General features: G+C 50.4%; 3 protein-coding genes across 6 annotated transcripts in view; all 3 read right to left on the reverse strand.

The window, feature by feature from the left end:
• Positions 1-16308, reverse strand: part of LOC307115917 (paired immunoglobulin-like receptor B) — an 83017-nt gene extending 66709 nt beyond the window's left edge. Inside the window, exons 1-4 of the mRNA XM_079799466.1 lie at positions 16152-16308; positions 636-753; positions 280-388; positions 125-160 (exon numbers count right to left, since the gene is read on the reverse strand). Coding sequence (XP_079655592.1) covers positions 125-160; positions 280-388; positions 636-638 — 148 coding nt within the window. The 5' untranslated portion in view covers positions 639-753; positions 16152-16308. The remainder of the gene's footprint in view (positions 1-124; positions 161-279; positions 389-635; positions 754-16151) is intronic.
• On the reverse strand, positions 2959-16353 carry LOC307115926 (leukocyte immunoglobulin-like receptor subfamily A member 6). 4 transcript variants are annotated; one of them, XM_079799487.1, is made up of 11 exons: positions 16283-16353; positions 11520-11638; positions 11165-11324; positions 11011-11046; positions 10564-10848; positions 10116-10418; positions 7486-7536; positions 6743-7039; positions 6193-6495; positions 5142-5192; positions 2959-5004 (listed from the first exon to the last, which is right to left on the reverse strand). In XM_079799487.1, exons 3-11 carry the CDS (start codon positions 11196-11198, stop codon positions 4859-4861), a joined length of 1506 nt encoding a protein of 501 aa, XP_079655613.1. In that variant the 5' UTR covers positions 11199-11324; positions 11520-11638; positions 16283-16353; the 3' UTR covers positions 2959-4858. The 4 variants fall into 4 exon arrangements, 3 of the variants coding, with proteins under 3 accessions (XP_079655613.1, XP_079655614.1, XP_079655615.1); XR_013815163.1 differs by having other exon boundaries at positions 4945-5004; positions 6193-6460; XM_079799488.1 differs by lacking the exon at positions 5142-5192 and having other exon boundaries at positions 4872-5004; positions 6193-6460.
• Positions 16354-20313: 3960 nt separating this feature from the next.
• Positions 20314-27319, reverse strand: LOC307115934 (leukocyte immunoglobulin-like receptor subfamily A member 5). Its single transcript, XM_079799499.1, has 11 exons — positions 27194-27319; positions 26835-27036; positions 26674-26709; positions 26207-26494; positions 25759-26061; positions 25376-25426; positions 23275-23391; positions 21597-21639; positions 21474-21517; positions 21209-21261; positions 20314-20938 (listed from the first exon to the last, which is right to left on the reverse strand). The coding sequence occupies exons 2-11, from the start codon at positions 26866-26868 to the stop codon at positions 20792-20794; spliced, it is 1116 nt and encodes a 371-aa protein (XP_079655625.1). The 5' UTR covers positions 26869-27036; positions 27194-27319; the 3' UTR covers positions 20314-20791.
• Positions 27320-27552: the final 233 nt, after the last annotated feature.

Here is a 27552-nt window from a genome sequence, read left to right on the forward strand (position 1 = left end):
CAGGACTTTCCCAGATGTTACCCATCTGTCAGCCCAGAACTGCTCTTCTCCATCCCCTGCTGTCTGTAGGGTGACACCTTGTCCCCAGGGAGGAGTGGGACCTGGGACACCTGGGGAGACTCACCTGACTGCACTGGGGTCCTGAGGCCCACACTCAGCCCTGGAAGAGAGTCCCTGTGAGAGGTTTGCCCTGAACCCTGAGCAGCACCCTCCTCCCCATGAGCCTCCTGAGTCCTGGGGTCCATAAAGACCAGTGCCCCCTCCCCCCTCCCATCTCACCGAGGCAGAGCAGGGCCATGAGGATGGGGGTCATGGTGTCTCCTCTCTCTGCACCCCGCCGTGCTGATGGAGGAGGCCACAGTGTCCTCTGAACAGACAGACACACAGGCTGTGGCCCTGGGAGGTTGGCCCTCCTGGTCACAGGCTCTCACGTCAGCAGCCCCACAGGAAGGGGAACATTCACTTCCCAGAGGCCCGCATCTGGTTTCCATGGTGAAGCAGGAAATAGACCCGCAGCCTCCTGAGAAGCCCCTTGCAGGTGAGGTGACCCAGGGCACGTCCTTCCATGTCAGAGCCTCCCCCACGGGGTCTCCTTCCTCTCAGCCCATCCATCAGCACCTCCCTGGGGTCCTCACCATGGACAGTGCCACCGGGCCTGGAGACGCTTCAGGAAGACCTGGGTCCCTGTGTCTGCAGAGCTCAGATCAGCAGGGACACGCTCACCCTCTCCCTGTGCAGCTCTGGGCGATGTCCCTGTGACAATGAGCACAAAGGGAAATGCAGGGAAATAAGGGAAGGAAACACGTCACTTCCAGCCTTGAGTGTGGCTTTCTTTCTATCACTTCTGTCTTTTTTTCGTAGCCACAGCATCTACCCAAGTTTCTTGGGGACAAGCTTCTGAGTCATATTTCTTCCTCAGTGCCCCTCATTTACTGTGTTAAAGTCTCCTCTTCAACCTGTGGTGCAGCCTTCAAGCATTAGGGCACATTGATTTGGGTTATAGTTCTGATTTTGACTTAAATAAAAAAATATTTATTAATTATATAATATATTTATTTATTTAGTTAGTTATGTATTAGTATTATTTTTTGCTGCTTACAAGAGACCCTAGAATCTCTCATTAAGATCCTTGAGCAACCTTATAACCATTATTTTGAACTCTGTATCTAGTAGTTTGTTTGCTTCCATATCATTAAGTGTTTTTTTCTGGAGATTTCTTCCTTTTTTAAAAAATTGAGGACATGTTTCTTTGTCTCTGAATTTTGGCTGCTTCCCTGTGCTTGTTTCTATGTATTATGTAGAGCTGCTATGTCCCGTGGAATTGGTAAGGTGGCCTTGCATAGTAGGTGTCCTGTAGGGCCCAGTGGCTCAGCCTCCCCAGTTACCTGAGCTGGCACTCTGGGTGTGCCCATGTGTGGGCTGTGTGCACTGTTGTTTGATTGCTATTGGCATCATTAGGAGGAATTGACCTCCAGTCCAATTGTCTGTGAGAACCAGATGTGACTATAATGGAGGAGCTGCTGTGCAGGAGGCACCCTATGGAGCAGGACTTGCTTCAGTGGAGTTTTGGTGCTCACTGAGTCTGCCCCTTTAGTGTGTCTCTGGTGGATGTGTATAGCTGTAATCTGGTATTGTCTGAAGCTGTTCACTGGGTGCAGTGGTTCTGGGGCCTCCAGAGAGGTATAAAGTCAGGCACTGCCTGGGCCACCTGACAGGAGCTACAGAGTGACTTTAGATGACTGCTACTTGTGTTGGGCTTGGAAGTGCCCAGGAGAGGCCAAGCCATGAAGTGAGGCAGGCTGTTGCTATTGACAAGCCTTGGGTCTCTTATTGAGTGTTATGGGGTGCAGGGATCCCAGCTGCTGCTTGTTTGAGAGATTTTAGGAAACTCTGAATCCTGAGCCAGGACAGGCCATTCTTATGGAAAAGCCTTTTCAAACAGCTTGGGTGAAACTGCAAAAGCGATGGGGTGGGGTTACCACCAAACAGTACTGTAGAAAATCTTAAAGGGTATTCTTGAACAAGAAGAAGAAGAAGAAGAAGAAGAAGAAGAAGAAGAAGAAGAAGAAGAAGAAGAACAACAACAACAACAACAACAACAACAACAACAACAACAACGGGAAAAAAGGTAATAAATATTAGTGAAAAATGGCAATAAATACATATCCATCAATAATTGAATCTAAACATCAAAATAAATTAAAAAGCTGAGTGTATGCAAACTCATAGATTCAGAAAACAAATTGATTCTCACCAGTTAAGAGGGGAGTGCATGATTGGTGAAAAAAGTGAGGGGATTAAAAAATACTAATTGGTTGTTACAGAATAGTCATGGGGATGTATGTACATCATAGGATAATTATAGTTAATAATATTCCAATATCTATGTATGGTGTCAAGATGGGTATAAGATTTATCAGGAAGATCACTTAGGAAATGATATAATGTCTAATACCTGAAACTAATATTGAATTGTATGTCAACTGTACTTGAATAATAAAAAATGATTAGAAAACTTTAATTAAAAGTTAAAAGCTACTTGACAGAAAACTCCTACTCAAATAAGAGGTGGTAACTATTAAAATGTTTTAACTTATTATGAAACATTAAAAGATTAATGGACTGGCTCAAGGGTTAGATTAGAGAACACCTGCCAGCAAAATCAGATGTATGCAGCCATACAATCTGATCTCAAACAATCATTAAAGGGTACATTGTGGGTGAGGGCATGTATGGGTGTAGGGTGGGGGGGACAATGGTAAGATATGTACACATATAATACCTAAATAAAAAAAAGTGAAAAAAAATTGTATTTTTTTAAAAAGGGTACATTGAATAAATAACGAATGTGTTTTCATTATTCAATAAAACTAGCTGATTGCTATATAAGTATTCAACAATATGACACAAAAATGTGTCATAAAATTTATTTTCACTTTTAAAATACTATGTGAAACAGACACTGATCTTATGACATGTCCTTGAAATACAAAAAGTCTGCACATAATTGGAGACTGAACTGAACTGTGATGAGGCAGGTGAGGTCATGTGTGTGGAAAACACAATGATCACATGTGGAGGGTTTGCTGCACGTGATCAGCAACCACTTAGTGGTGGATGTGGTCACTCGTGTAGGGTGTGGCTCTCCCCCCTAGATCATCTCCACCTCACTAACTTGTGTGGGAAATAATGAGGGTCATCGAACAGAAATGCTCTGTCTGTGAGTCGTGACAAGTAGACTTATGAGTCATCAAATGGACGTTGAGAAGAAGGCGGCCATGATTCCAGAAGACTCTGTGGTTTCCATCCTGAACAAAGCCTTCCAACATTTTCTAACTTGTAACCGTCACCATGGATTTCCTGGAATTCCTTTATTTCATTTGTGGGGTTTATCTTAGGTATCTGTTACTAAATAATGCACAATGTCTCCTATTCTTTAATGTCTCCTTTTTAATGTTGGGTAAATGGAATAGTCCCAAACACATAGTTTTATTTTCTTCTACCTGTATTAACTATTATGTGTGAACATGTATATACATGACCTTGGCGATTTCAATTTGTACATGTTGGTTGACATATATTATTTGATTTTTTTTTTTACATAGAACACCAAAGTTTCTCTTTTCCTTTCTGATGCATGTATGTAATTTTACACTGTTGTGTTTTCTTGGGAGAGGGGTCGGGTAAAAAGAATAACTCTTTTCAATGCTCCTGTGAGTGATGCATAGGTACACATTTTCTCTAAGGCATGTACTTAAAGACGTAGCTGTGTGTCTTAACTAGATGAGTCTTATGTAGTTTCTGAATTGATTAATATAATTGGCACCCCTGCAAGTAATGCAGTAGGATTCTATGGACTCACGATTCTCTCCCACAAGTGATATTAAAACATTCCTTTGTGCATCTCATCTGGATAGGTGGGGATTGTGCTCTTGTGTTTTCACAGAAACTGTGCCCCAACCTTCAAGTAGAAACCATCGTTACACATCAACTAGAAGGAACATAGATGCACTGTGGAGCTATCATTTTGGTATTAACAGTGTCTCACATCGGCTTGTACTGTTTTGTGAAAGTCAGTGTATGCATCACCTCCCTAGTCTGCGTGAGGACCTCACATGGGCACTTGAACTTGGCCATGAAGGGGGCATATAAACCAGAGAAAGTGGCAAATGACAGGAATCCGTAACTTTTTATATTAAATGTATTGGGGTGCCATCAGTGAATGACATGACATAGGTTTCAAGGGTGAATATCTGTAACATGTCATCTGTGTGTTTCACTGTGTTTTGGACTTTGGGGTTTTCAGAAGCAGCGCAGACAAGGCAACCCGTTCACACACCCAGATCTCAAACCCAAGGGGTGAGGTTTCTGCAGAAAGCACACAGGTGGCCTCGGAGGCCAGGTAAGGGGCGTGTGGAGTCCAGAGAGGGCATTAGGATCTCCTATGGGTTTACCTCTTGCAGGATGGATTGAACACCTTGTAGATTTATGACAATAGACGGCATGCTCTGGATTTAGGAGATGGGGACTCCATACAGACACCAAGGTCCATGTGGTTAGAAATAAAGGAAAATGTATTCCATGAAAGTGTAGGGAGGTGTGGACCTGAACCTGCCAGGTGGGAGAAATGCTAATTTCACCAAAATGGGAAAGTCAGCAAGCAGTCACAGGACTCACAGTGGTTGGAGGGAAAGTGCCCAGTTCAATGGCAGGAGGTCCAGACCTTGTCCCTGCACATGAGCGATGACGCCTCCACCTGCAAGGAGCCGCAGACAGGTCCCTCAGCATATGTCCCACGTTATCTTCCAGAACCTTCCCGAGATCCCCCTCTCTGAACCATGCATTGTTCCCTCCGTGTTCACGTTCTGGCTGCATCCTGAGTCTGTTTCTGGCTGCTTCGAGCTTCATAGAGTAGCACCCCAAGCGCCACCAGGACCAATCCAGCCACGCCCATCCGGATGGAATTCTCCACAGTGTAGTCTTGGGGCTGGGCAGCTGGGAATTCTGGGAAATGAGGTCACAGAGGTCAGGGCAGGACAAACTCTCCCCTGGACCCTGGATGTCCACCCAGGCACCCTCCTCCTATGATAGGACATGACCCTCTGTGCTGAGCCCCATAACTGAGAGTGTCTCCTAATCACCACTCTTGGGATCTGAGTTGTTCTGTGAGGGGCTGGTGGTGTCGGCTGCTCCTGAGAAACAGAAAGGAGTGGGGCTGTGTGAGGCGTTGATGCCACTCAAGCCCAGTGTCCCCATCACTCTCCCCTTCTCATGACCTAGCTGCTACCAGTCCCTCCACAAACCCTTTCTCTGCTGGAGAAGGGTCCTGCGTGCTCTCATGTATTTTTTCAGGCTCCCTTCTCTCCCACACTTCTCACTACAGCAGGGTGTCCAGTGGGGACGGCACCATCACCCACAGCAGGTCCCACCTTGGACAGAGCAGCCACCTGTCCTGCTCTGAGAAGGCTCGGGGCCCCACCTGTGTGGTGAGGGCTTCCATCCAAGGGGCTCTGGAAGTGAGCAGCTGAGGGAGTGTCCCCCTGTCCTCTCTCCACCTCTCCCGGCCTCTACTCCCCCATCAGCCTGCCATGACCACCCCCTCTCCCTCTGCCATGACCACCCCACCTGTCACCTGCCTCACTTCTCCCACTTAGGCCTGACTCCATGGGGCGGGGGGAGAATCCTCAGAGACCTTGGAGCCCTGTAGTTCCCTGAAATTTCTCCCAGACTCCTAGTCCCCCTGGGACACAAGTCTGTCTTAGGTGTTGGGGGCTGGGGGACGTTAGATCCTCTAAGAGACTCAGAACTGCACTGGAGTGAGCAGTGCACCCTCTGAGCATGGGGACCCAGGATTCATCAGGTGTGGACATGGTCCCTGTGGGTGGAGATGTGGGGTCCCAGAGGGTCCTGGGAAGGAGGACACAAAGTGTGAGAGTCTGAGGTCAACCCTGGACTCCCCACCTCACTCAGATCCTCCTGCATCTGCCCTGTGGCCCTCAGACCTTCCCCCTGCCCACCTGGCACCTTCTGGACCCAGGTGAGGAGGAGGGCTGAGCAGGGGGAAGACGGTCTCTGAGTGTCAGATCTCCTCTGGGTGACCATCTCTACAGCCCCTCCCTCCCTTTCAGCCCATGATTGTTCTGAGACAGGACCCTGAGCTGACATCTCAGCAGACAGGGTCAGGGCCCTCACCTGAGACCAGGAGCTCCAGGGGCTCACTGGGGTGTGACAGCAGGAAGGGGGAGGTGCTGTTTGAGCTGTAGCACCTGTAGGTCCCCCCTTGGGTTGAGGTCACAGGACTCATGGAGAACTCTGCCTGGTACTGCTGAGCTCGGTGCTCTGATCTCAGACGCAGGGGAGGACCAGCTGCCCCCTCCTTGGCCAGAAGGAATGTGTCCCACGGGCTCTGTGACTGACACCGCAGGGTCACGTTCTCTCCTGAGGCCACGCTGGGGCCTGGCTGCACCGAGAGGGAGGGTGTGTCAGGCAGCTGTCCTAGAGAGAAGGAGGGAGGGTGAGGGCTGCCTGCCCACCTTGTTCTACCCTGAGAGTCACCAGGCCTCTCTCTGAGGACCCTCCTCAGTGTCTGTCTCTGTTTCTCTGAGTCTCCCTTCTCCCCTCCCACCCCCTATCTCTTTCCCTCCCTGAGACCTGCACTTTCTTTCTGGCTTCACCCCCCTGAAACCTCCCAGTAGGGCCTGTGCAGAGTCTGGGTCCCTGACTGAACCCACTGGCTCCTCACCTGCCACCAGGATGTCCAGGGGGTCACTGGGGGCCGACCACTCAGCGGAGAGGTTGTATCCACCGTAGCATCGGTACCGGCCCCCGTGGGAGCTGCTCACAGTGCCCAGGGGGAAGTGGGCCTGAGAGAGCCCAGCCTGGGGCTGCAGGACAAGGCTCTGGGGGAGGTCCCGTCCCCCCTCCTTGTGCAGAGCGAATCTGTCATAGCCGACATCAGAGCGGCACTGGAGGGTCAGGCTCTGTCCAGCGGCCACGATGGGGCCCTGCTGGCTCAGGAGGGAGGGCTTCCCAGAATCACCTGGGGAGACCAGACGTGAATTACAGGGGCTGCTCCTCCCATAACCCCCTTCTCCTATGCTGGCCCCCAGGTCTCACTCTCTCTGTGTGTCTAGCCCAGGAGCCCCGTAATCACTTCACCCCTATCCTCTCACATGAGGCTCTCCTTCCAGCAAATGTAGCAACGATGTATCTGGTGGCTCAATCCATGCATGGGACCAGGAAGGTACTCACCTGAGATCAGCAGCTCCAGGGGATCACTGGGGAGGGACCACACCTGGGGGCTGTCCCTGGAACAGCCATAGCATCTGAACCTCCACATGTGACTGGAGGTCACGGGGCCCACAGAGAACAGGGCCTGGGACTGACTACTGGGCTGTGGCTGGGAGTCCACCCAGGGCACCACCTCCCTTTGACAGGACATGACCCTCTGTGCTGAGCCCATAACTGAGAGTGTCTCCTACTCACCACTCTTGGGATCTGAGTTGTTCTGTGAGGGGCTGGTGGTGTCGGCTGCTCCTGAGAACCAGAAAGGAGTGGGGCTGTGTGAGGCGTTGATGCCACTCAAGCCCAGTGTCCCCATCACTCTCCCCTTCTCATGACCTAGCTGCTTCCAGTCCCTCCATGAACCCTTTCTCTGCTGGAGAAGGGTCCTGCCTGCTTTCATGGATTCTTTCAGGCTCCCTGGAAATTGTGAGTTTAGACTTTGCTTCTGAGTCACTGTGGAGCACTTTGGCTTTGCCCAGAGCATTCAGGATGGGAGAGAAATATGCTTTCTCATTAGAGACAATAACGACTGTTTTTTTGTTTGAAATACTCAATGGATGATATTTTTTACATTGATGTTCAGAGAGATTGGAGTGGAGGAAGGTAGGGGCGAGAGGAGAGAGAGAGAGAGACAGAGAGACAGAGAAAGAGAGATGTGAGAGAGACACATCGATTGGTTGCCTCCTGCACAAGACTTGACAGGGGCTGAGGATCAAGCCTGTGACCCTTGACTGGGATTCAAACCCACGGCCCTATGATGCCTGGGCCAATGCTCTAACCACTAGACAACCACAGCCAGGGCCATAATTAGTTATTCTGACCTCTCTGCTCATTGTGAAATTCTGTACCATGGAAGCTAACTCATCTGGGTATAAGAGCTTATATTATGCAGCAGTTGAGGACCCAGGATTCAGGGGTTGGTTTCAAATATACATGCATGTATGTATGTAGACCTTGAGCAATTCGTGAGCTATGAGTGAGGACAATTTTATAAATAAAACTGAAAAGTGCATCTGAAGTCAAAAATTAACATTTTGAGCCCACATGGTATAGCTCAGTGTTTGAGTGTCCACCTTGGAGGTCATGGTTAGATTCCTGGTCAGGGCACATGCCTAGGTTGTGGGCTCCATCCCTTGTGTGGGGCATGCAGGAGGCAGCCGATCAATGATTCTCTCTCATCACTGATGTTTTTATATATCTCTCCCATTCCCTTCCTCTCTGAAATCAATAAAAACATATTTTAAAAAATTAACTTTTTGAACCATCTATTATAAGAAACTTCCTGTTGACAAAAGTTATTCTTCATCATAAATACATATATTTTTTAATATATAGAAATATAATGCCAATTAAGATAAGAATAAATCCATGTTTTTGAAGTCATAAATGTTTTCAGGTTAAACTGACATATGCAACTGTTGCCTACAAGTTCCCAGGAAATGAGCAATAACAGAGAGGTGTGCACAGAAAATGCAGAGAGCAAACTTGAATTTCTCACAGAGTCTGGGCAGGATCCCCCTATTTCCTCATGAGCCCTCCATGGTCCCCCTGAGTCTCAGGTGAGAAGTGAGGGCCTGGAGGCCTCCAGGTGAGCACAGGGCCTTGCAGAGTGGTGCCCACAGGTGGGGACACTTCTCACTGCAGCAGGGTGTCCAGTGGGGACGCACTGTCACCCACAGGAGGTCCCACCTTGGCCAGAGCAGCCACCTGTCCTGCTCTGAGAAGATTCAGTGACCCCACCTGTGTGGGTGAGGGATTCCACCCAAGGGGCTCTGAAAATGAGCAGCTGAGGGAGTGTCCCCCGTCCTCTCTCCACTTCTCCCGGCCTCTCCTCCCCCATCAGCCCAGCCATCGTCCCTGTGCTACAAGCCAGGCCTGGGCACCAAAAGCTGCCCCCTCTCCATCTTCTACTCCACACACTCTCCACCCTGCTCAGTAACCGGGCGCCAGGCGAACTATGGCTTTTAGTGGAAAACCCCACAGATTCTGTGTGGAACTAGGAGGAGCTGAGATGCTAAGAGGGAGTTTGCACATCTTTGGTGTCTCCATAACATTGTGGCTCCTCTTGCTGAGCTGAGCCCCAGGCCTGGTGGATACTCAGTGTACCTGCCGCCTGTCTCCCGCAGCTTTTCAATCCCTACAAGGTCACAGTGACTGGGAGCAGCAGGACAGGCCCAGAGAGGCTGCACCCAGAGCAGGTCTGGGACAAGCCAGGTGTCAGGTGCCCCAGGAAGTCAGGCATGAAAGCGCCCCTGCAGGTCATGGCGGGCAGCCCCTGGTTCAGAGGGAAAAGGTTCTCAGAGTTCACCTCCCAGGAGAGCTGAGCCCACACACACTCAGCCCCATTTCCCGGGGTCCCGCCTGTGGGATGTCCCCCTGGGAGCAGCGATGCTCTGGTCTGAGGTGGAGCCACCAGAAGTCCTCACCACACCGGTGGGGCCCTGAGCTTCTCAGAGCAGGACAGGTGGCTGCTCTGGCCAAGGTGAGGGACAGTGCCATCTCCACTGAACACCCTGCTATAGTGAGAAGTGTCCCCACCTGTGGGCACCACTCTGAGGGCAGGGCCTCTGTCTGGTCACTTCAGTCAAATCTCACTTCCTCTTAGCTTAACTGGAGTAGTGCCACCTCCTCCCTTCCTCAGGCCTGGCTGAGACTGAAGGGCCCAGCTACCCCAGGGGAGGGAGGTCCCGCCTGTGTCCACCCTTTCATAGATGACCCTCCTCTGTGGGACCACGCAGTCCTCCCACTACTTCCATCGCATCTCAGACATTGCTGGGAACAGAGACAGAGATGACCTTGGAGCCCAGAGAGGACAGGACAGGGTTGCTCACCTGGGACCAGGAGCTCCAGGGGGTCACTGGGGTGTGACCACACCTGGGGGCTGTACCTGGAACAGCCATAGCATCTGAAGGTCCACCTGTGGCTGGGGGTCACGGGGCCCACAGGGAAGAGGGCCTGGTACTGCCCACTGGGCTGTCGCTGTGAGTCCTGGGTCCAGGAGAGCCTGTGATCTCCTTCCTTAGTCAGAATGAACCTGTGAAATCCATGTCCTGAGCCACACTGGAGGGTGACGTTCCCTCCTGAGGTCACAACAGGGCTGGGCAGGGCTGAGAGGCTGGGTTTCCTGTAGAATCCTAGGAGAGGAGGAGGCAGCGTGTTAAATGGGCTCACACCTCCCTCATGTCCCCCAGGGCTGGGCTGTGAGAGGGAGACACCCTGAGTGCAGACAACCTTCCTGAGGGCAGAGCCTGAGGCTGGGACTCCTGAGTGTCCTCTCACCTGTCACCACCAGCTCCAGGGGGTCACTGCGCTCTGACCAGCCAGCAGGGCTGCGATAGTAACAGCGATGTCTCCCTGCATTATACTCTGTCATGTGTGTGATGGAGAAGTTGACCTTGTCCCCGGTCTCCTGTGGCTTCTGTATTTTCCATGGTGCTGGGCTTCCCTCTTTATCCAGACGGTACTCCTCAGCCCCTGGGGTCCCCTCACACCAGATGGTTACGGGGCTCCTCCTGGGGATCATAGGGCCTGGCTCAGCCCAGAGGGTGGGCTTGGGGAGGGGTCCTGGAAGGAATCAGAAGCTGGATCACAGGACATTCCCATGCCTGATCCCAGGTCTCAGTCCTGGATGCCCCCCATCTGTCAGACAGATCCTGCTTCTGCTGCCTCGGGAGAGGTCCCTTGTCCCAGTGAGGAATGGGACCTGGGAAACCTGGGGAGACTCACCTGCCTCCACTGGGGTCCTGAGGCCCACACTCAGCCCTGGAAGAGAGTCCCTGTGAGAGGTTTGCCCTGAACCCTGAGCAGCTCCCTCCTCCCCATGAGCCTTCTGAGTCCTGGGGTCCTGACAGACCAGGGTCCCCTCCCCCTCCCATCTCACCGAGGCAGAGCAGGGCCCTGAGGGTGGGGGTCATAGCGTCTTCTCCCTGTGGCCTCAGCTGAGCAGATGGAGATCTCAGGGCCAGCAGGATGGATAGATGCACGGGTGGTGGTCACTTGTTGGCTGGTCCTGTCTGTCACGGGGCTCTCACATCAGCAGCCTGCAGGCGAGGGCACAGCCTCTCTCTAGCAGCCTGACTCTCATTTTCAAGGTGAAGCAGGGAACAGACCCAGAGCCTCCTGAGCTGCCCCTTGCAGGTGAGGTGGCCCAGGGCACGTCCTTCCCTGTCAGAGCCTCCCCCACGGGGTCTCCTTCCTCCTCAGCCCGTCCATCAGCACCTCCTTGGGGTCCTCACCATGGACAGTGCCACCCGGGCCCTGGAGATGCTTCAGGAAGACGTGGTCCCTGTGGCTGCAGAGCTCAGATCAGCAGGGACAGGCTCACCCTCCAACTGTGCAGCTCAGGGCTCTGTCCCTGTGACAGTGAGCACAGAGGGAAATGCAGGGAAATAAGGGAAGGAAACAAGACCTTTTTATGGCCCCAGATTGTAGGTCCTTTTTCTATCACATGTTTCTTCATGAACTTCCCTTTTTTCTCAGAGACATCCTCCAGGCCCTCCTTCCTGGAAATAAGCCTCAGGGTCATTTTGCCCCTCAGGGCTCCTTGTTCCTCGGGCAGAGCTGTCCTCCTGGGACCATGGCTTGTCCTAGACATTAAAGGACCGTAATTTGGGCTAGAGATTGGATTTGTCAAAGAAAATTAATCTTTTGTGTTGTTGTTAATCCTCACCTGAAGATATTTTTTCCATTGCTTTTAGATAGAGTGGAAAGGGAAGAGGGATGGTAAGTGAGATAGAGATAGATAGAGATAGAGACAGAGACAGAGACAGAGATAGAGATAGAGATAGAGATAGAGATAGAGATAGAGATAGAGATAGAGATAGAGAGCGTCTGCCCCCTGGTGGTCAGTGCGCATCATAGAAACTGGTCATTCGCAGTTCAGTTGATTTGCATATTAGCCTTTTTTTATATAGGATTTTTATTGATTTCAGAGATGGAGAGGGAGAGAGAGATAGAAATATTAGTGATGAGAGAGAATCATTGATGGGCTGCCTCCTGCACACCCCCCCACTGGGGATGGAGCCTGCAACCCAGGCATGTGGCTTGACTGGGAATGGAACTGTGACTTCCTGGTTCATAGGTCGACACTCAACCACTGAGCCATGCCAGCCAGGCAAACTTCGGTTCTTAAATTGCTGTGAAAGGCAGTTTGAAAAGCCATTTGTTCGAAAATGGGATCTCTCCCCCCACCCCACCCCCCGCCACCACCACCATTATAAATAACTAGCGTTCCCGTTACAGGAAAAATCCTGCAATAGGGTTTCCTGCTGCACTCTACCCCACCCTGCCTGCTCTCCTCCCTTGTCCCCCGCCCCGCGATCTCTGCCAGCCCCCCTGCTTTTCTAACTTCTCCGCCAGCCCGCTCTCCTTCCTTCTCCCCCGGCCCCGCCTCCTCTCCTCCCTTCTCCCCCGGCCCGCCTTCTCTGCCAGCCCGCCTGCTTTTCCCTTCTCCCCCAGCCCCGCCTCCGCTCCTTCCTTCTCCCCTGGCCCCGCCTCTGCTCCTCCCTTCTCCCCTGGCCCCGCCTCCGCTCCTCCCTTCTCTCCCGGCCCCGCCCCTTCTCCCCCGGCCCCGCCTGCTCAACTTCCTTCTCCCCCGGCCCCGCCTCAGCTCCTCCCTTCTCCTCCCCCCGGCTTGCTTGCTTCTCTGCAGCTGTGCTCCCTTCTGCAGCTCTTGGCTTCTTTCTACACTGTCGCGATATGCAAATTAGCCACCATCTTTGTTGGGGTAATTTGCATATTCGTCCTGATTGGCTGGTGGGCGTGGCTTGGGTGTTGCGAAGGTGCGGTCAATTTGCATATTTGTCTATTATTAGATTAGATGTGAATTGAATTAATCTGTTCCAGACCCCCTCCCAAATGATTCCATTCTAACCTTTCTTAAGAACAGAACATATCTAATGTACTGTTTAATCTATAAACAAACACTTGTCTTTTTAAAGGCATCAAACCACCCCTTACCAGCCTTAAATGAAATGCATCACTTTCAGCATGCATTCTAGGGTTGTCTTTTAGGTGTTCAAATATTACTGCCTCCAAATGCTGTCAGTGGCTAATTGCTTTTCTTTTATCCAAATCAACACCAGTTTGTTTGTTTTTTTAATCTCTTCCATTGCCTGTGGTCATTGTCTCTTTCACCCTGTATCAACATTAGCACTCTTGATGGCCTCTTCAAGTTTTAAAATTGTGCTAATGGCCAATCCCGCCCTCCCCCCCCCCCCAAAAAAAAAGCATTCTTTCCTCTGTTTGTTGCCTGAGAGATGCCTTTTGTCATGCTGAGGTATCAGCATGAAAGGGTTGTCAGGTCAAAAACAGAAACTTGGTTCCACAACTAAGACATTTTCCCCCTGAACAACTTGGTGGAGAATTGAATTGTTTGAGATGGCAGATCTTGAAGAACTGAGGTTTGACTGTATTGTGAAAAGATTTCATTCTAAAATAGAACTGGAGGGTATGAAATGGAGAGTCTCACATATAGGTTCTGTGGTGAACTAACTTTAAGGACTGAAAGAGTGATTCCCCATAAATGCCTGATCTACAGAAAAAGTAAACACTTTCAACCTATGGGCATCCACCACGAGTTTCTCCGAATCCTCAACAATGAAATTGCCCCTTGGACTATAGTTTCCCACCACCTCCTTGAATTTCTTGTCCATAATTACAGCCTGCCTCAAATCCTCAGAGAACTCCCCTATAGTGTGTACAGTTTTCATGTCCCAAATTGCATTTTATCTGCTGTTCCCAAATCACCTCAATGTTTTGATCATTGGAGCTTGTATTTAAGTTAACACTAGAGAAGTCTGTGGGATCTGTAGTGATGTCTCATTTTATTACTTATATAGGTTCTTGGTGCCATATCTCTGTTTCTTATTCAGTGCTACTGGATTTTATACATTTTAAGAATTTTCAATAATAAATGTTTTGGACATTATCAATGCTATGGACTGAATGCTTGTATCCCCACAAATTCATATGCTGAAGCCTTAACCCCACAGCATGACTGTATTTGGGAAAGTGGGACCTCTAAGAAAGTAGGTTAAATAAGGTAAGAAGGTCCTGATTTGATAAGATCATTCGCCTTGAAAGCAGATAAACTGGATATCATTCTGTTTCTCTCCATGTTCCCACACCAAGGAAAAGCCATTAAAACACACAGGAAGAAGGGGTTGTCTGGAAGCCCAGGCACAGTCCCTATGGAGCACCGACCATTCTGGCTCCTTGATCTGGGATTTCCATGCTCCAGAACAATAAACAAATAAATTTCTGTTGCTTAAACCTCTCAGTCTATGATATTTTGTTAGAGGTGCCTGATCAGAATAATATAAAATTTGCTACCAAGACCTGGAAGCAGCTTTGGAGCTGGTAATGAGAAGAGGCTGAAGGGGTCTTGAGGTGCATGTGAGAAAAAGTCTAGGTACTGTGAATGGACTGCTGGTGGGTACTGTTAGAGTTGCCAAAGGAGAAACACACGACGCCAAAAGGGATAATGAATTGTGAATTTAGGAAAACCAAATGGGCTGAGCCCCAAAATAGCGCCAGCACCCAGGGACAGGGAGTCAGAGATTTTAAAGGACTCTAGGTGGGCTTTTCCTGGGCAGAGGATTCTCTGGGCAGATCCAGAGGGGGAAAGAGAATGGTTTTAGCACACGGAATGTGGTCTTAGCAAGTGATATGTGGTTTAAGCAAAAGGGAATGTTGGTTGTGAAGTGGTCTAAAGGTCAGTTTCTGGGGGAAGGGGTATGGATTCAATTATTTGATCAGACCTTACAGATACATGGACCTCATGGTCATTCTGGTGAGGGCTCAGAGACATGGAGAGAAAGCCCTCACCTTCTCGGAGAATGCATGATGAATGGTGAATGGAATGTTGGTACGACTATGGATTGTAACATCCATTTTGGTGAGTCCTCAGACGGAAATGGTAAATATAGTCTTAGACAATGGAGAAGAATTTATCATTATTATAAAGGGGCAAATAACTTGGATGAACTGTTTTCTAATGCTTCTAGAAGGTAGAATGTGGGAGCCATAAAACTGTATATTTAGCTGAAGAGATTCCTAAGGAAAATGGTGGCATGTGGCCTGGGTCCTTCCAAATGCTCATGGTTGCATTTGAGAGGAGAGAGACAAGTTGAAGAATGAACTGCGAAGCCAAAGGACCCACAACATAATGACTTGGAAAATTCTTGGCTGTTCCTATTGCTACAGATGAGAGTGGGTTTGGGGGAGAACCGAACAGGCGGGGATGGACTGTCGGTCGGTAAAGAGATGATGTGATTGTAGGAGCAGAAACACTGTTCAGACACTATAGGGTGAGATAATACAGTTATCTGTCTGCAAACGTGAGCTATGGTGGCAGGATAGTAAGAAGCAAGGGAGATTCCTTGACAAGTGGAATGAGGGAAACTGACACAAAATATTAAACAAGGCCAAAGGATTTGAGCAATTTACAGTCTGCTAATGAATCACAAGGTTTTATCTTCTCTAACCAAGGACACTTAGGAGTAAATGCTTTACACATTCCAGACCATCCTGGGGCAGAGTGGCCTCAGTCCCTGTCCCCCTTCAGTGTTGTTCTTGATGACTGTTAGGTCTGATCAAATAATAGAATCGATACCCCCACCCCTGGGAAATGACCTTTAGACCACTTCACAACTGACATTCCCTTTTGCTTACACCACATTCTATTTGCTAAGACCAGTATCCTTTCCCTAAGGACCGGAATCCAGTCCCGCCCAGAGAATGCCCCACTGAAAAAGCCCACCTAGAGTCCTTTAAAATCTATGACTCTCTGTCCCTGGGTGCTGGTGCCATTTTGAGGCTCAGCCCATCTGGTTTACAGATGACCTAATAAATTCATAGTTCTTTACCTGTTTTGGCCTCCTGTGTTCCTCCTTCAGCGACCCTAACATTTGGTGCTGAAACCCAGAAGGGTTCCACAGGTCATCCCAAGTTTGCTACTTAGAGGCCAGTCTCCAGCAGCAGCTTGCCTTGGGCTTACCTCCGAATCCTATGCTGCTGGAGGGACTCCACTCACTCCACAGATGCCTTTCAAGCAGCAGCGCACCCCGCCCCCAGGTGAAGCCGGCCGGCCGGGGAGGGACAGAGGGAGATTGGCTCCATGGCATGTCCAGCCTGTCTCAGCCAGCCCCGCCCCGCTGGCCACCTTCTAATTAATTTCCTTTCAATGTGCATGAATCTGTGCACCAGGCCACTAGTTTTAAAAATAATGTTCTAGAAATTTCAATCTGTTCTAGGAAGGAACTTGCAAAGATTCAGAGCCGAGTTCAAACAGGAAATTCTCAGGAGTAACAGGTATCCTGTCAGTGACGCTGGGCAAGCCTAGAGTAATTTTCCCTATGGAAGGCAGCTGGCAGTAATACTCCAAATGTTTGTGATCCACATCTCGGGGTGTTTATGAATTGCGTCCAGCACTCAATACAAACTTCAGTGAGCCATGTGCAATGTTATAAATCTTGCATATTGTTTGCTCTTTATTTTTAAAAATTCTAAATGGAATCTAAGACCAAACTAAACCCTACACTTATCTAGTTTTCTTGAATAGTTGGCTACAGCCCCCCAAACTAATGTCTCTTTCCTTCCACCAGACCATTTGTCATAATTATTTTTTTTCTAGCTTTTGCCCCAACAATACTAACATTTATAAAACAGATGGTCTCCACCAGATTACAAGCCCTACTTGTCCTCAGGAAATACCACCCCTACACACCATCACAACCTCCTTTTGAGCCCGGGCCTCATCGTCCCTCTGACAGAGAGCAAGGATTTTTGGCTCTGAAGGAAAACATCGCCCCCTTTCAGCAGGAAGCAGCTATAGAAGAGACCCTGTGCACCGCCCCCCTCCCTTTCCCCTGAAAGAATTCAGTGCCAAAAATCCTTGAGGAGGAAAATGTTAGACAGACCCCCAGAATGTTAAACCCCCAGAGCAAGGATGATGGGCTAGGTACAGAAACTCATCAGGGAAGAAAGCTCCAGATGCCTAGCAAGGGGCAAAACTAGGAAAACAAGAAACTTACCCCCAGGGTAACATACCTTCCCCTTTCATATTACTAGTCAGGCAGCTTAGACTCCCTGACTAACATCCCTAGATGTTATCTTTTCTTCCCTGAAGATAACATCTAGGCCTCAGTTGTATTTCAGCTCCAGGCCCAGAAAAGCAGCAAAACCAGACAAGTGACACTGTGGCTGCCTCAGGACCAGCTTTTACCTCCCAAGTAACTCATCAGGACTGCTTTCTGGTCTTCACCAACCAGTCTCTCAGGAAAATCATGCTGCTTCAACCCCCCACTCCAACCATGAGGAATGTATACAGTGTTCTAGCCGACTATAATCACAGTCCATCCCCCTACGATCTTGATGTCCCCTCAGCAGGAAGTAACTATGAAAGAGATGACCTCCGTCCTTATTCCATAAAACAGAAAGGCTGGAATGTTAGGTCTGGTTAAATAATGGAATCTATACCTCCTCCCCTGGGAACTGACCTTTAAAATCACACTCCATTTGCTAAGACCAGTACCTTTCCCCTTCAGACTTTCCCAGAATCCGGACCTGTCCGGAGAATTCCCCGCTGAAAAAGCCCGCCTAGAGTCATTTAAAATATCCGACTCCCCATCCCTGGGTGTTGGCGCCATTTGGAGGTTCAGCCCATCTGGTTTACAGATGACCTAATCTATAATAATAAAAGGGTAATATGCTAATTAGACCAGACAGCTGAACAACCTTCTAGATGTCCTTCCAGATGACCTTCCGGATGAAGCTGGGGCTGCAAGGGCTGAGGCAAGCCACCGCGGCTGCAAGGGCCAAGCCCCTTGCACAAATTCCGTGCACTGGGCCTCTAATCCTACATAATAAAAAGGCAATATGCAAATTGCATCACTCCGCTACGCCCACGATTGGGCCGGCTGGAGGCGCGGGGGGCGGGACTCAGAGTGGCCGATTGGCTGGCGGTAGGAGCGGGGGGCGGGGACTCGCGAGTCCCCGACTCCCGCTCCTCCCACCGGCCGTTAGGCCAATGCTGCGGAAGGACCCATGGGGCCGGGGGAAGACGCTGGTGGTGGCCGATTGCGTGGCTGCTGGCAGCAGTTTTCCGCCAGCACCAGTTTTCCTCTGGCCACCCACCGATCGGAGCGCCTCCCGGATCGGAGTTCCTCTCGGGGGGTAGCCGATCGCGCTGGCGGGAGGCGCTCTGATCGGCTGGTGGCCAGAGGAAAACTGGTGCTGGCGGAAAACTGCTGCCGGCAGCCAGGTGAAAGTCTATTGCACGAAACTTCGTGCAACGGGTTTCTAGTAAATGTATAATTCTTTACCTCTTTGACCTTGTACATTCCTCCTTCAGTGACCCTAACAATGATGTTCTTTAAAAACGAAATGAACCAGAAAGTAACCCCTGACCCCTCTCTATGCACATTTTGCTGTATCGACATATTGAAGGACACACCTGAAAAAGCTAATGAATATTCTGTTGAGACCTTCCCCTGAGACCTCCCCTCGGAGTCCAGCCTGCCAAAGAGAGATAAAAAGCCTCAAGACAAAGGACCGAGCTCACGCTCTCTTGTTAGAGCACACCCACACCCTGTTATCTCTGCTGTCTTTCTCTTAAATTCTAAGGGACCCCAGGAAACGTGCAACCAGGGGAGCAGTGGGCAGTGGCAGCTCATCCTGAGCTTACCCCCTGAACCTGTCTCCAAGACCCCCTTGGTCTCTAACGTCCTCTCTCCTGTTGTTTCTTCTACCTTAAGTCCTGTCTGTATTTCACTGTGCCCAGCTTTAATGAACTTACTCTCAAAAGCACCTAGACTTGTGTTGTGAAATTTTTCCTACATGGAGTCAAGAACCCACACACTACCGGTTGGCCCAAGGTAGCCTGGCTCTGGGCCCAGATCCCATCCTGTAACACTGTTGTTCTTCAAGAAAAGGAAAGAATGACCCCAAAGGCAATTCAGAGGTGATCAGGGCTGCTCATTGACTTCAAAGTTAGAACCACTTCCTTGGTTTCAACAGGGCAGAGGGTCCCCACAGGGAGGTGAAGGTAGCATGTCACCCAGCTGAATCATGGAGGTGACGCTGCCACCCCATGTTTTAGAGGGCAGAACATCTCATCTGACCACTATGCTGAAACTAATACGAACTAATACTGAATGTAAACTGTAACTGAAAAATGAAATTTGTAAAAATTGAATCCAATAGAGACAAAAATGATCTAACGAAGGGTTGCCTTGCTGGATGTTGAACGGGCTTGGAACCCGTCAAGCTTGTCTTTCCGATGTTTCCCTTTTGGAATAGGAATATCTCTCCTACATCTGCCGCAGCGGTGCATTTTGGAACTTGTCTCGGTCACAGGTTCCTGACTGCAGAGGGATTCTTCCTTAAAAGGAGTCCTATCCTGAGTCTCACCCACGCTTGACGTAGATAATAGGTAGATGAGACTTTGAATTTTCAACTTGATAGTTGATGCTGGAATGAGTGGAGCTTTGGACTACTATAGACCTGGAATGAATGTACTAGTATTTTGCGTGGATGAAGGACATGAAATTGGGGCGGCGGGAGGGGGGCGGGGGGGGGGCTCCGAATGTTGTGGACTGAATGTTGATGTCCTCCCCTTTCAAAATTCATGGGAAAGCCCTTAAACCCCCCTGTGGCTGTATGTGGAGATAAGACTTATGAGGAAGTAATTAGGGTTCAATGAGATCATAAAGGTGGGACCCTGATCAGATATGCTAGTGTCAAAAGAAGAGACACACCAGGGCTCACTCTCTCTCCCTCTCTCCTTCACACACACACCAAAGAAAGACCATGTAAGCAGAAGCAAGAAGGCAGCCATTCACACCCAAGGAGAGAGGCCATAGAGGATACCAACTCTCCTGGCACCTTGATCTGACTTGCAACCTCCAGAACAATGGGAGAATGGATTTCCGTTGCTTTCTGCTCTGCCCAGACTGTGGTCCTTTGTAATGGCAGCCCCGGGGAAGACGAACACAATTGATTTCTCTCTTTTTTTATTCTTTTCCATATAAATATATGTTCTTATAATTTTTATATCCTTTCATCCACTGCGGTGGGATGCATTTGTTATTGACTTCTTTAAATGCTCACCCAGGTGGCTGAATGTCAGGCCTTCTTCTCTTTCTAGTAGCTCCATTTAGGCACTTAATTTTCCCAGTTGATGTGTAACATGTGCATGACCATTCAAGAAAGAATATGAGCCACAGTATCTTTTAAATAATAAAAAAAGGTTTATCTGCATTTGTGATTTTCTTCTCTCAATCACTGGTTACGTAGAAGTGTATTGCTCTGTTTCTAAATATACAGAGCTGCTCTTTATCTTCTTCTGCAGAATCAGGTGCCATCTCAGGTCTCGTGACATCCTGCTTGCTTACCTAACGTCCCCAGGCTCAGGTCAGTAGCTGAGTGTCCATGGGGGCAGCGCCCATGCCTTCTGGGGCCCCTGCATTTCCCCTCTCTGGAGTGTGGGGTCTGAGTCCCTCCTGGGCTAGTGGATGGCCAGAGAAGCATACACGCTGGGCTCCACCTGGGGCTGGTCTGACGGGGAGGAAGGGGGTGCTGTTGTCTCTCCTTTGAGGGTCAAGTGATTCAGCTGGGCATAGGTCACATCCTGGGCATCCTCAGATGGAGTATCCTGGAGGGGGCAGAGCGAGAGGCAGGTGGGTGATGGGGGTGGGGAGGAGCCGGGGCACTGGGAGCAGAAAGGGTGACTGCCCATCTGCCTGGCCTCTCCCACGTGACTGCCCATCTGCCTGGCCTCTCCCACATGTCTGTCTTCTATGTCCAGAAATTTCTCTGACAGGACGGAAGGCAGGGTGGCCACCCCCTGCCTGAGCCTGGAGTGCCTCCCCTGGGGGTATTAACAAGTCTTTGCTGGGTGTCCTGGACAGGCCAGGGATCTTACCTGACTGTTCATCTTTTTGTCCTCCTCAGGTTGGGATTCTCTTAGGGAAGCATCTAAAGAATGAGAAGATCCTATCTCATGCAAGATTCCTGAAATCCCCCAATCGCACACACTCCTTGAAATTTAGGTGGGCAGACTGAGGTTCATTGAGGGGCAGGGATGTGCCTGGGGCCACACCTATTTGGGACTTTCATCCTTTCTCACCCCTAAGCCCAGAAGCCTTCCCAAGCACTCCTCCTTCCCCTAAGCCCCACCAAGACCTCACCTTCTCCACAATTCTGCTCCTGGACATCAGCCATGGAGCTGGAGCTGAGGAAGGAGGACAGGTGTGTTAGACAGTGTTGAAGGAGCTACAGGTAGAGGTGGGAGGGGTTGGGGAAGAAATTACCTTTTCTGCAGTGCTCTGGTCTTCGCTTCAAGGTTTAAAGCACCTGTACAAAGTTGGAAATTAGCTTCCAAACTAGCCCAGAATCCAACCCCCGGGGTTCCATTAAGATCTCAGAGGCTGTGACCCCCACCCTGGTCCATTGGAATTCAACGTAAACAAAGTTAAAAGGTAGCGCCCCAAACTTGCATGGTTGATTTAAATAAATTTTCATGAACCTGAAAGAACATTTTTACAGTCCAAGTCTGTTCTTATTAAATATCTTTACTCTCCTAGAGTATGGTATTTAGAAGTCAAGATCTGGATGATAGATGTGCTTATTTCTAGTAGGATGCCACTGTGTCTAGGTCTGACCTGGTACACACAGTGCAAACACTTATACCTCTAACTATTTCTATGTCAACTGATTTTATATATATATATATATATATATATATATATATATATATATATATATACTGAGTGGCCAGATTATTATGATCTCTGAAAGCATAATAATCTGGCCAATCAGTGTATATACTGTATATATATATATACAGTATATATATATATATATATATATATATATATATATATATATATACATATATATATATATATGAGGCCTGGTGCATGAATTCATGCATGGGTGGGGTCCGGCCAGCCTGGCCAGGGGGAGAGGACATGGACAGTTGGCTGGCCTGCCTGCTGGTCAAACTCCTGGTTGAGGGGACAATGTGCATATTAGCCTTTTATTATATAGGATATACACTGAGTGGCCAGATTATTATGCGTTCAGAGATCATAATAATCTGGCCACTCAGTGTGTGTGTGTGTGTGTGTGTGTGTGTGTGTGTGTGTGTGTATGTATAATTTGTAATTAGGTCATACTGTAACAGAATGAAAAGCATATAATCTTTATGCAATATTGTACTAGCCAGAATTAACTGTACTAACCAATAAACAAACAAGCCCGTTGGAACAGAAACAGGAACAACACTTTTTCCCCCTAACAACCTCTATGTTAGCTTCTATTTTAGGACATTGCATCAGTCCCAGTTCCTGTTCAGAAAGGAGCAGACCGACTGATACTGAAGGAGTCAGCATGCTGCTGCCAAGATCTTCGTCAGAACCAGCAAGAACATGGCCTACATGTCCCCACTTCCCTTCCCTCTTCTTTAAAAAGTCACCGACTTGACCAGAGACGTTAAGATGGTTGTTTTTAGGTCATGAGTCCGCCACCTTCTCAGATTGTCTGCACGTGAATAAAACATTTATCCTTTTCACCGGCACCGGTCTCACCTACCTCAGCCTCCGTCACGGCAGGCAACCAAACTCGCATTCGGTAACGATATTGACATCTTCCGTTCCAATGGAACACCTCGTGTTTTTTTCTAGCCAACTGTCTTCGCACATTTTTACATTCTTCACAGGCATTTCACCCCATATATTTACGTGTTTTCTCACAGCAATGAAACTCCCAACCACTTCCACTCCACCCCCGTTCCTCACCACCACGCCCACGCCCCACTGCTCTCCACTGCAGGCTGACAATGACACCTTCGCATGGCTCCCCATCGCCAGCACGGTCCCTCGGGTTCTGGGTGCACCCCTGCTACCTCCACGCGGGATCCCTCCTGTCACAACTGTACTTACATGGGAGTCCTCTCAGCTAGGCACGGTCTCCCCATCTTCTACTCACCTGACTTGCTGCATTTGTTCCGATGCTTGAGGAGGAAGAGGAGGAGGAGGAGGGAGGAGAGAAGCAGGATGAAGGTCACAGAGACCCCGATCAGAACCTTCTGGTACATTGGAAGACCTTGGACACAATGAAGGCATGAATGAGCCAATGATGCCATGTAATTGAGCACCTACTGTGCGTGAGGCACATTTAGGGGGTCTTTGAATTAATCGACACTAACCCTTATAATAATCAAGCAACATGTGAATGCTAACCCCCCCCTCCATACATTTCACAAATGAGGAAACCGAGGCTCAGAGAGAGAAATCGGATGCACCAGTACACCCAGCCTGGAAGTGGCAGGGCTGGGATTTGAACCCGGGACTGTGGGTTGCCTTTTGTTCTGCTCATGTTGCCCCCTCTCCCCCCAGACAGACCCCAGTTTGGGCTCTGGGGACTGCTTCTCTGATTGGAATGGCCTGCCCTCTGGTCCCCATATGCCCCAGGTCTCTCATTTAGCTAGAGTTGAATGCATCTTCCTAGTCATTCCCACTTACTAGCCCATCCGAGGCTGTGGGGGACCTACATGGGACTGTGTGGGATGGACTCTGTGATCTTCCCAGTCCCCACGTCCAGCTAGGATATGTCCTGTGTCCTGCAGACCCCGCACTCCCACGCAGGACCTGCCTGAACTTTTCCAAGTGTGGATCTGGGAGGGGACATGAGGATGGATCTGCCATGTCCTGGGCACTGGGTGGGTTGAGAGCTTCCACTCCTGGGGTCTCACCTAAATCTCTTAGCAAACCTGCATGGGAGATGCTGGGAGACACAGCTCACAGACAGTGAAGCTGGGTCTTGTCCGAGCTCCCCCAGCCGGGGAGGAGCAGAGCTGGGATCTACGTTTCATAGATCCTGGTCTCCAAGCCCTGGCTGACGTGTTAATGATTTTGATGTCTTTCCTTCGATATCACAGGCTGCGCACCACAGGCTGGTAGGAGAGCGCTCGGGATGGCACCCCAGTCATTGCCTGTTGGTCCCTAACACCCCAAACACCCAACATTGCCCATCCTGCCCTTCTGCAGACAAGGGCCACCCCTGCAGGGTCAGAGCTGAGAGGTCCTTTGAGGTCTGAGCCAGGGTTCTCCTCTGTCTCCTGGGGAGACACTGAGGCTCAGAGGGAAAGGGACCCGTCGAAAATTACCATCCCGATCATTTAGTCCACAGGCCGACGCTCATTCTACTGAGCTAAACCGGCCAGGGCCATGCCCACCTTCTTGTCGGTGTCTCAGCCCACCCACCCGAGATACTTTCTGTGGAGTGTGTGCAACATGTGCCTGCATATTCGTCAGGAGCTGCTGGGCAATCTGAGCACAGCAGGTCTATTTTTATTTCTTTTTTAAATCCTCACCCGAGGATATTTCCCCATTGATTTGTAGAGAGAGTGGAAGGGACAGGGAAAGACAAAAACATCGATGTGTTGTGAGGGGTACAGCGCCCCCATCCCCGGCCAGAGATGCTGTCTTTGTTCACACTTGTCTCCTAATCTTCTCTGTGTTGATTGATTGCCTACTGCGTGTGCCCCCACCAGGGCCCGGGCCAGGTAGGAGCCTGAAACTGAGGTAGCATTGAACTCAAGACCCTAGGTACGCAGGCCGAGACTCTTATCCACTGAGTCAAACCAGCTAGGGGTGAGCATGTCTTTTTAAAAATAAAGAAAAAGAAAAGGTTCTAAAATTAAATAGTGGTGATTATAGATTGTACAACTATGAATGCAATAAAAACCACTGAATTGCACATTTAAAAATCATAATAATAATAAAATCACCATCCCAGGGAGCACTGAGACCCCCGCCTCCAAAAGTGGATCCCACCTGTTTGTGCATCATAAGCCAAAGATGGGGAGGTGAGAGCTGGCCCCTGCCTTCTCCCCATTGAAACCCAGCCGCTGCTCCCCTAAGCTGGGCCCCACATTGCCCTCCGCTGTGACTGCCCCACCAGCCTCAGTCCCAGAGACAAGCCCATCCCTGAGTATGGGGGGGGGCTGCTACATCCTCTGAGAGGCTCTCAGAGCTGCCTGGGTTGGTCTGAGCTCCCCCAGAGCAAAGAGGCCCCAGGGACTCACCAGCCGTGGAGGTGAGCTCTGGGCGTAGGGTGCTGGGGTCCACAGAGGGGCCTGGGAAAAAGACAAGAGAAGGGTGAAGGGTAGAGCACCCCCACAACCGGCCAGAGATGCTGTCTTTGTTCACACTTGTCTTCTGATCTTCCCTGTGGCCCCCCCATGGTGCTCCCTCCCAGCCCCTGGGTCCCCTGGAGAATCTGGTGATGGACATGAGGAAGGGGCAGGGGCAGAAGGCCCGCTGTGCTCCATCCATCCCTTTGAGGGGTGGATTCCCCTGTGGATGACCCTCTCCTGAAGCCCTCACTCCGGTCCTACATTGGGGACCACCTGGGAAGGATCCTTAACCAAACATAGGGACAAGGAGGGGACAGGACTAGGCTCCTCACCTGAGACCTGGAGCTCCAGGGCGTCACTGGAGTATGACCACACCTGGGGGCTGTTCCTATAACAGCCATAGCATCTGAACGTCCACCTGTGAATGGGGGTCACGGGGCCCACAGGGAACAGGGCCTGGAACTGCCCACTGGGTTGTCGCTGTGAGTCGAGGGTCCAGGAGAGCCTGTGATCTCCATCCTTAGTCAGAATGAACCTGCCAAATCCCTCCCATGAGCCACACTGGAGGGTCACGTTCCCTCCTGAGGTCACGACAGGGCTGGGCAGGGCGGAGAGGCTGGGTCTGCTGTAGGCTCCTAGGAGAGGAGGAGGCAGTGTGTTAAATGGGCTCGCACCTCCCTCATGTCCCCCAGGGCTGGGCTGTGAGAGGGGGACACCCTGAGAGCAGACCCCCTTCCTGAGGGCAGAGCCTGAGGCTGGGACCTCTGAGTGTCCTCTCACCTGTTGTCACCACCAGCTCCAGGGGGTCACTGCGCTCTGACCAGCCATCAGGGCTGAGATAGTAACAGCGATATATCCCTGCATCACGCTCTGTCATGTATGTGATAGAGTACTTGGCCTTGTCCCCGGGCTCCAGTGGCTTCTGTATTTTCCATGGTTCTGGGCTTCCCTCTTTATCCAGACGGTACTCCTCTCCCCCTGGGGTCCCCTGACACCAGATGGTCACGGAGCTCCCCCAGGGGGTCACAGGGCCTGGCTCAGCCCAGAGGGTGGGCTTGGGGAGGGGCCCTGGAAGGAATCAGGGGCTGGGTCACAAGACATTCCCACCCCAGTTGCCAGCTCTCAGGCCCGAGCATTTCAGATGTCCATCCATCAGCCCGGAACTGCTGTTCATCACCACCAACTTCCTGGGGGTTGACCCCTTGTCCCCAGTGAGGAGCGGGACCTGGGACACCTGGGAGACTCACCTGTCTGCTCTGGGGTCCTGAGGCCCACACTCAGCCCTGGAAGAGAGTCCCTGTGAGAGGTTTGCCTTGAACCCTGAGCAGCTCCCTCCTCCCCATGAGCCTTCTGAGTCCTGGGGTCCTGACAGACCAGGACTCCCCTCCCCCTCCCCCTCCCATCTCACCGAGGCAGAGCAGGACCCTGAGGGTTGGGGTCATGGCGTCTTCCCGATCTGGTCCCAAGTGTGCAGATGGAGCCCATGGTGCTGTCAGTACAGACGCACAGGGTGTGGCCCCGGGGAGGCGGGCCCTGCCGGTCTCGTGGTTGTTATGGTGGCCACGTCAGCAGCCCCAAGGAAGGGGAACAAGGTCTTCCCAGCAGCCTGGCTGTGGTTTCCATGGCGAAGCAGGAAACAGACTCTCAGCCTCCTGAGCCGCCCCTTGCAGGCGAGGTGGCCCAGGGCACTTCCTTCCCTGTCAGAGCCTCCCCCACGGGGTCTCCTTCCTCTCAGCCCGTCCATCAGCCCCTCCCTGGGGTCCTCACCATGGACAGTGCCACCCGGGCCCTGGAGACGCTTCAGGAAGACGTGGGTCCTGTGGCTGCAGAGCTCAGATCAGCAGGGACACGCTCACCCTCTCCCTGTGCAGCTCAGGGCTCTGTCCCTGTGACAGTGAGCACAGAGGGAAGTAAGAAAGGAAATCTGATTCTTCTCCTGGGTCCATTTATCTTTCTGTGGGTGGGCATTGGACTAGCCTTTCTTTTTTTTTTTTTTTTTTTGCAACAGCAACGACCCGTCTTCATAGGGAAGAAGCCTGACTCATTGCTGCTCCTCATTCCTCAGACAGCATTCTCTTCCTCGTTCTGGGGTCTTGCATGTAAGTTTTAGGGGACTTTTTTTGAGA

The sequence above is a fragment of the Cnephaeus nilssonii genome (genome assembly GCF_951640355.1).
Source record: "Cnephaeus nilssonii genome assembly, chromosome: 20".
Classification (NCBI taxonomy): Eukaryota; Metazoa; Chordata; class Mammalia; order Chiroptera; family Vespertilionidae; genus Cnephaeus; species Cnephaeus nilssonii.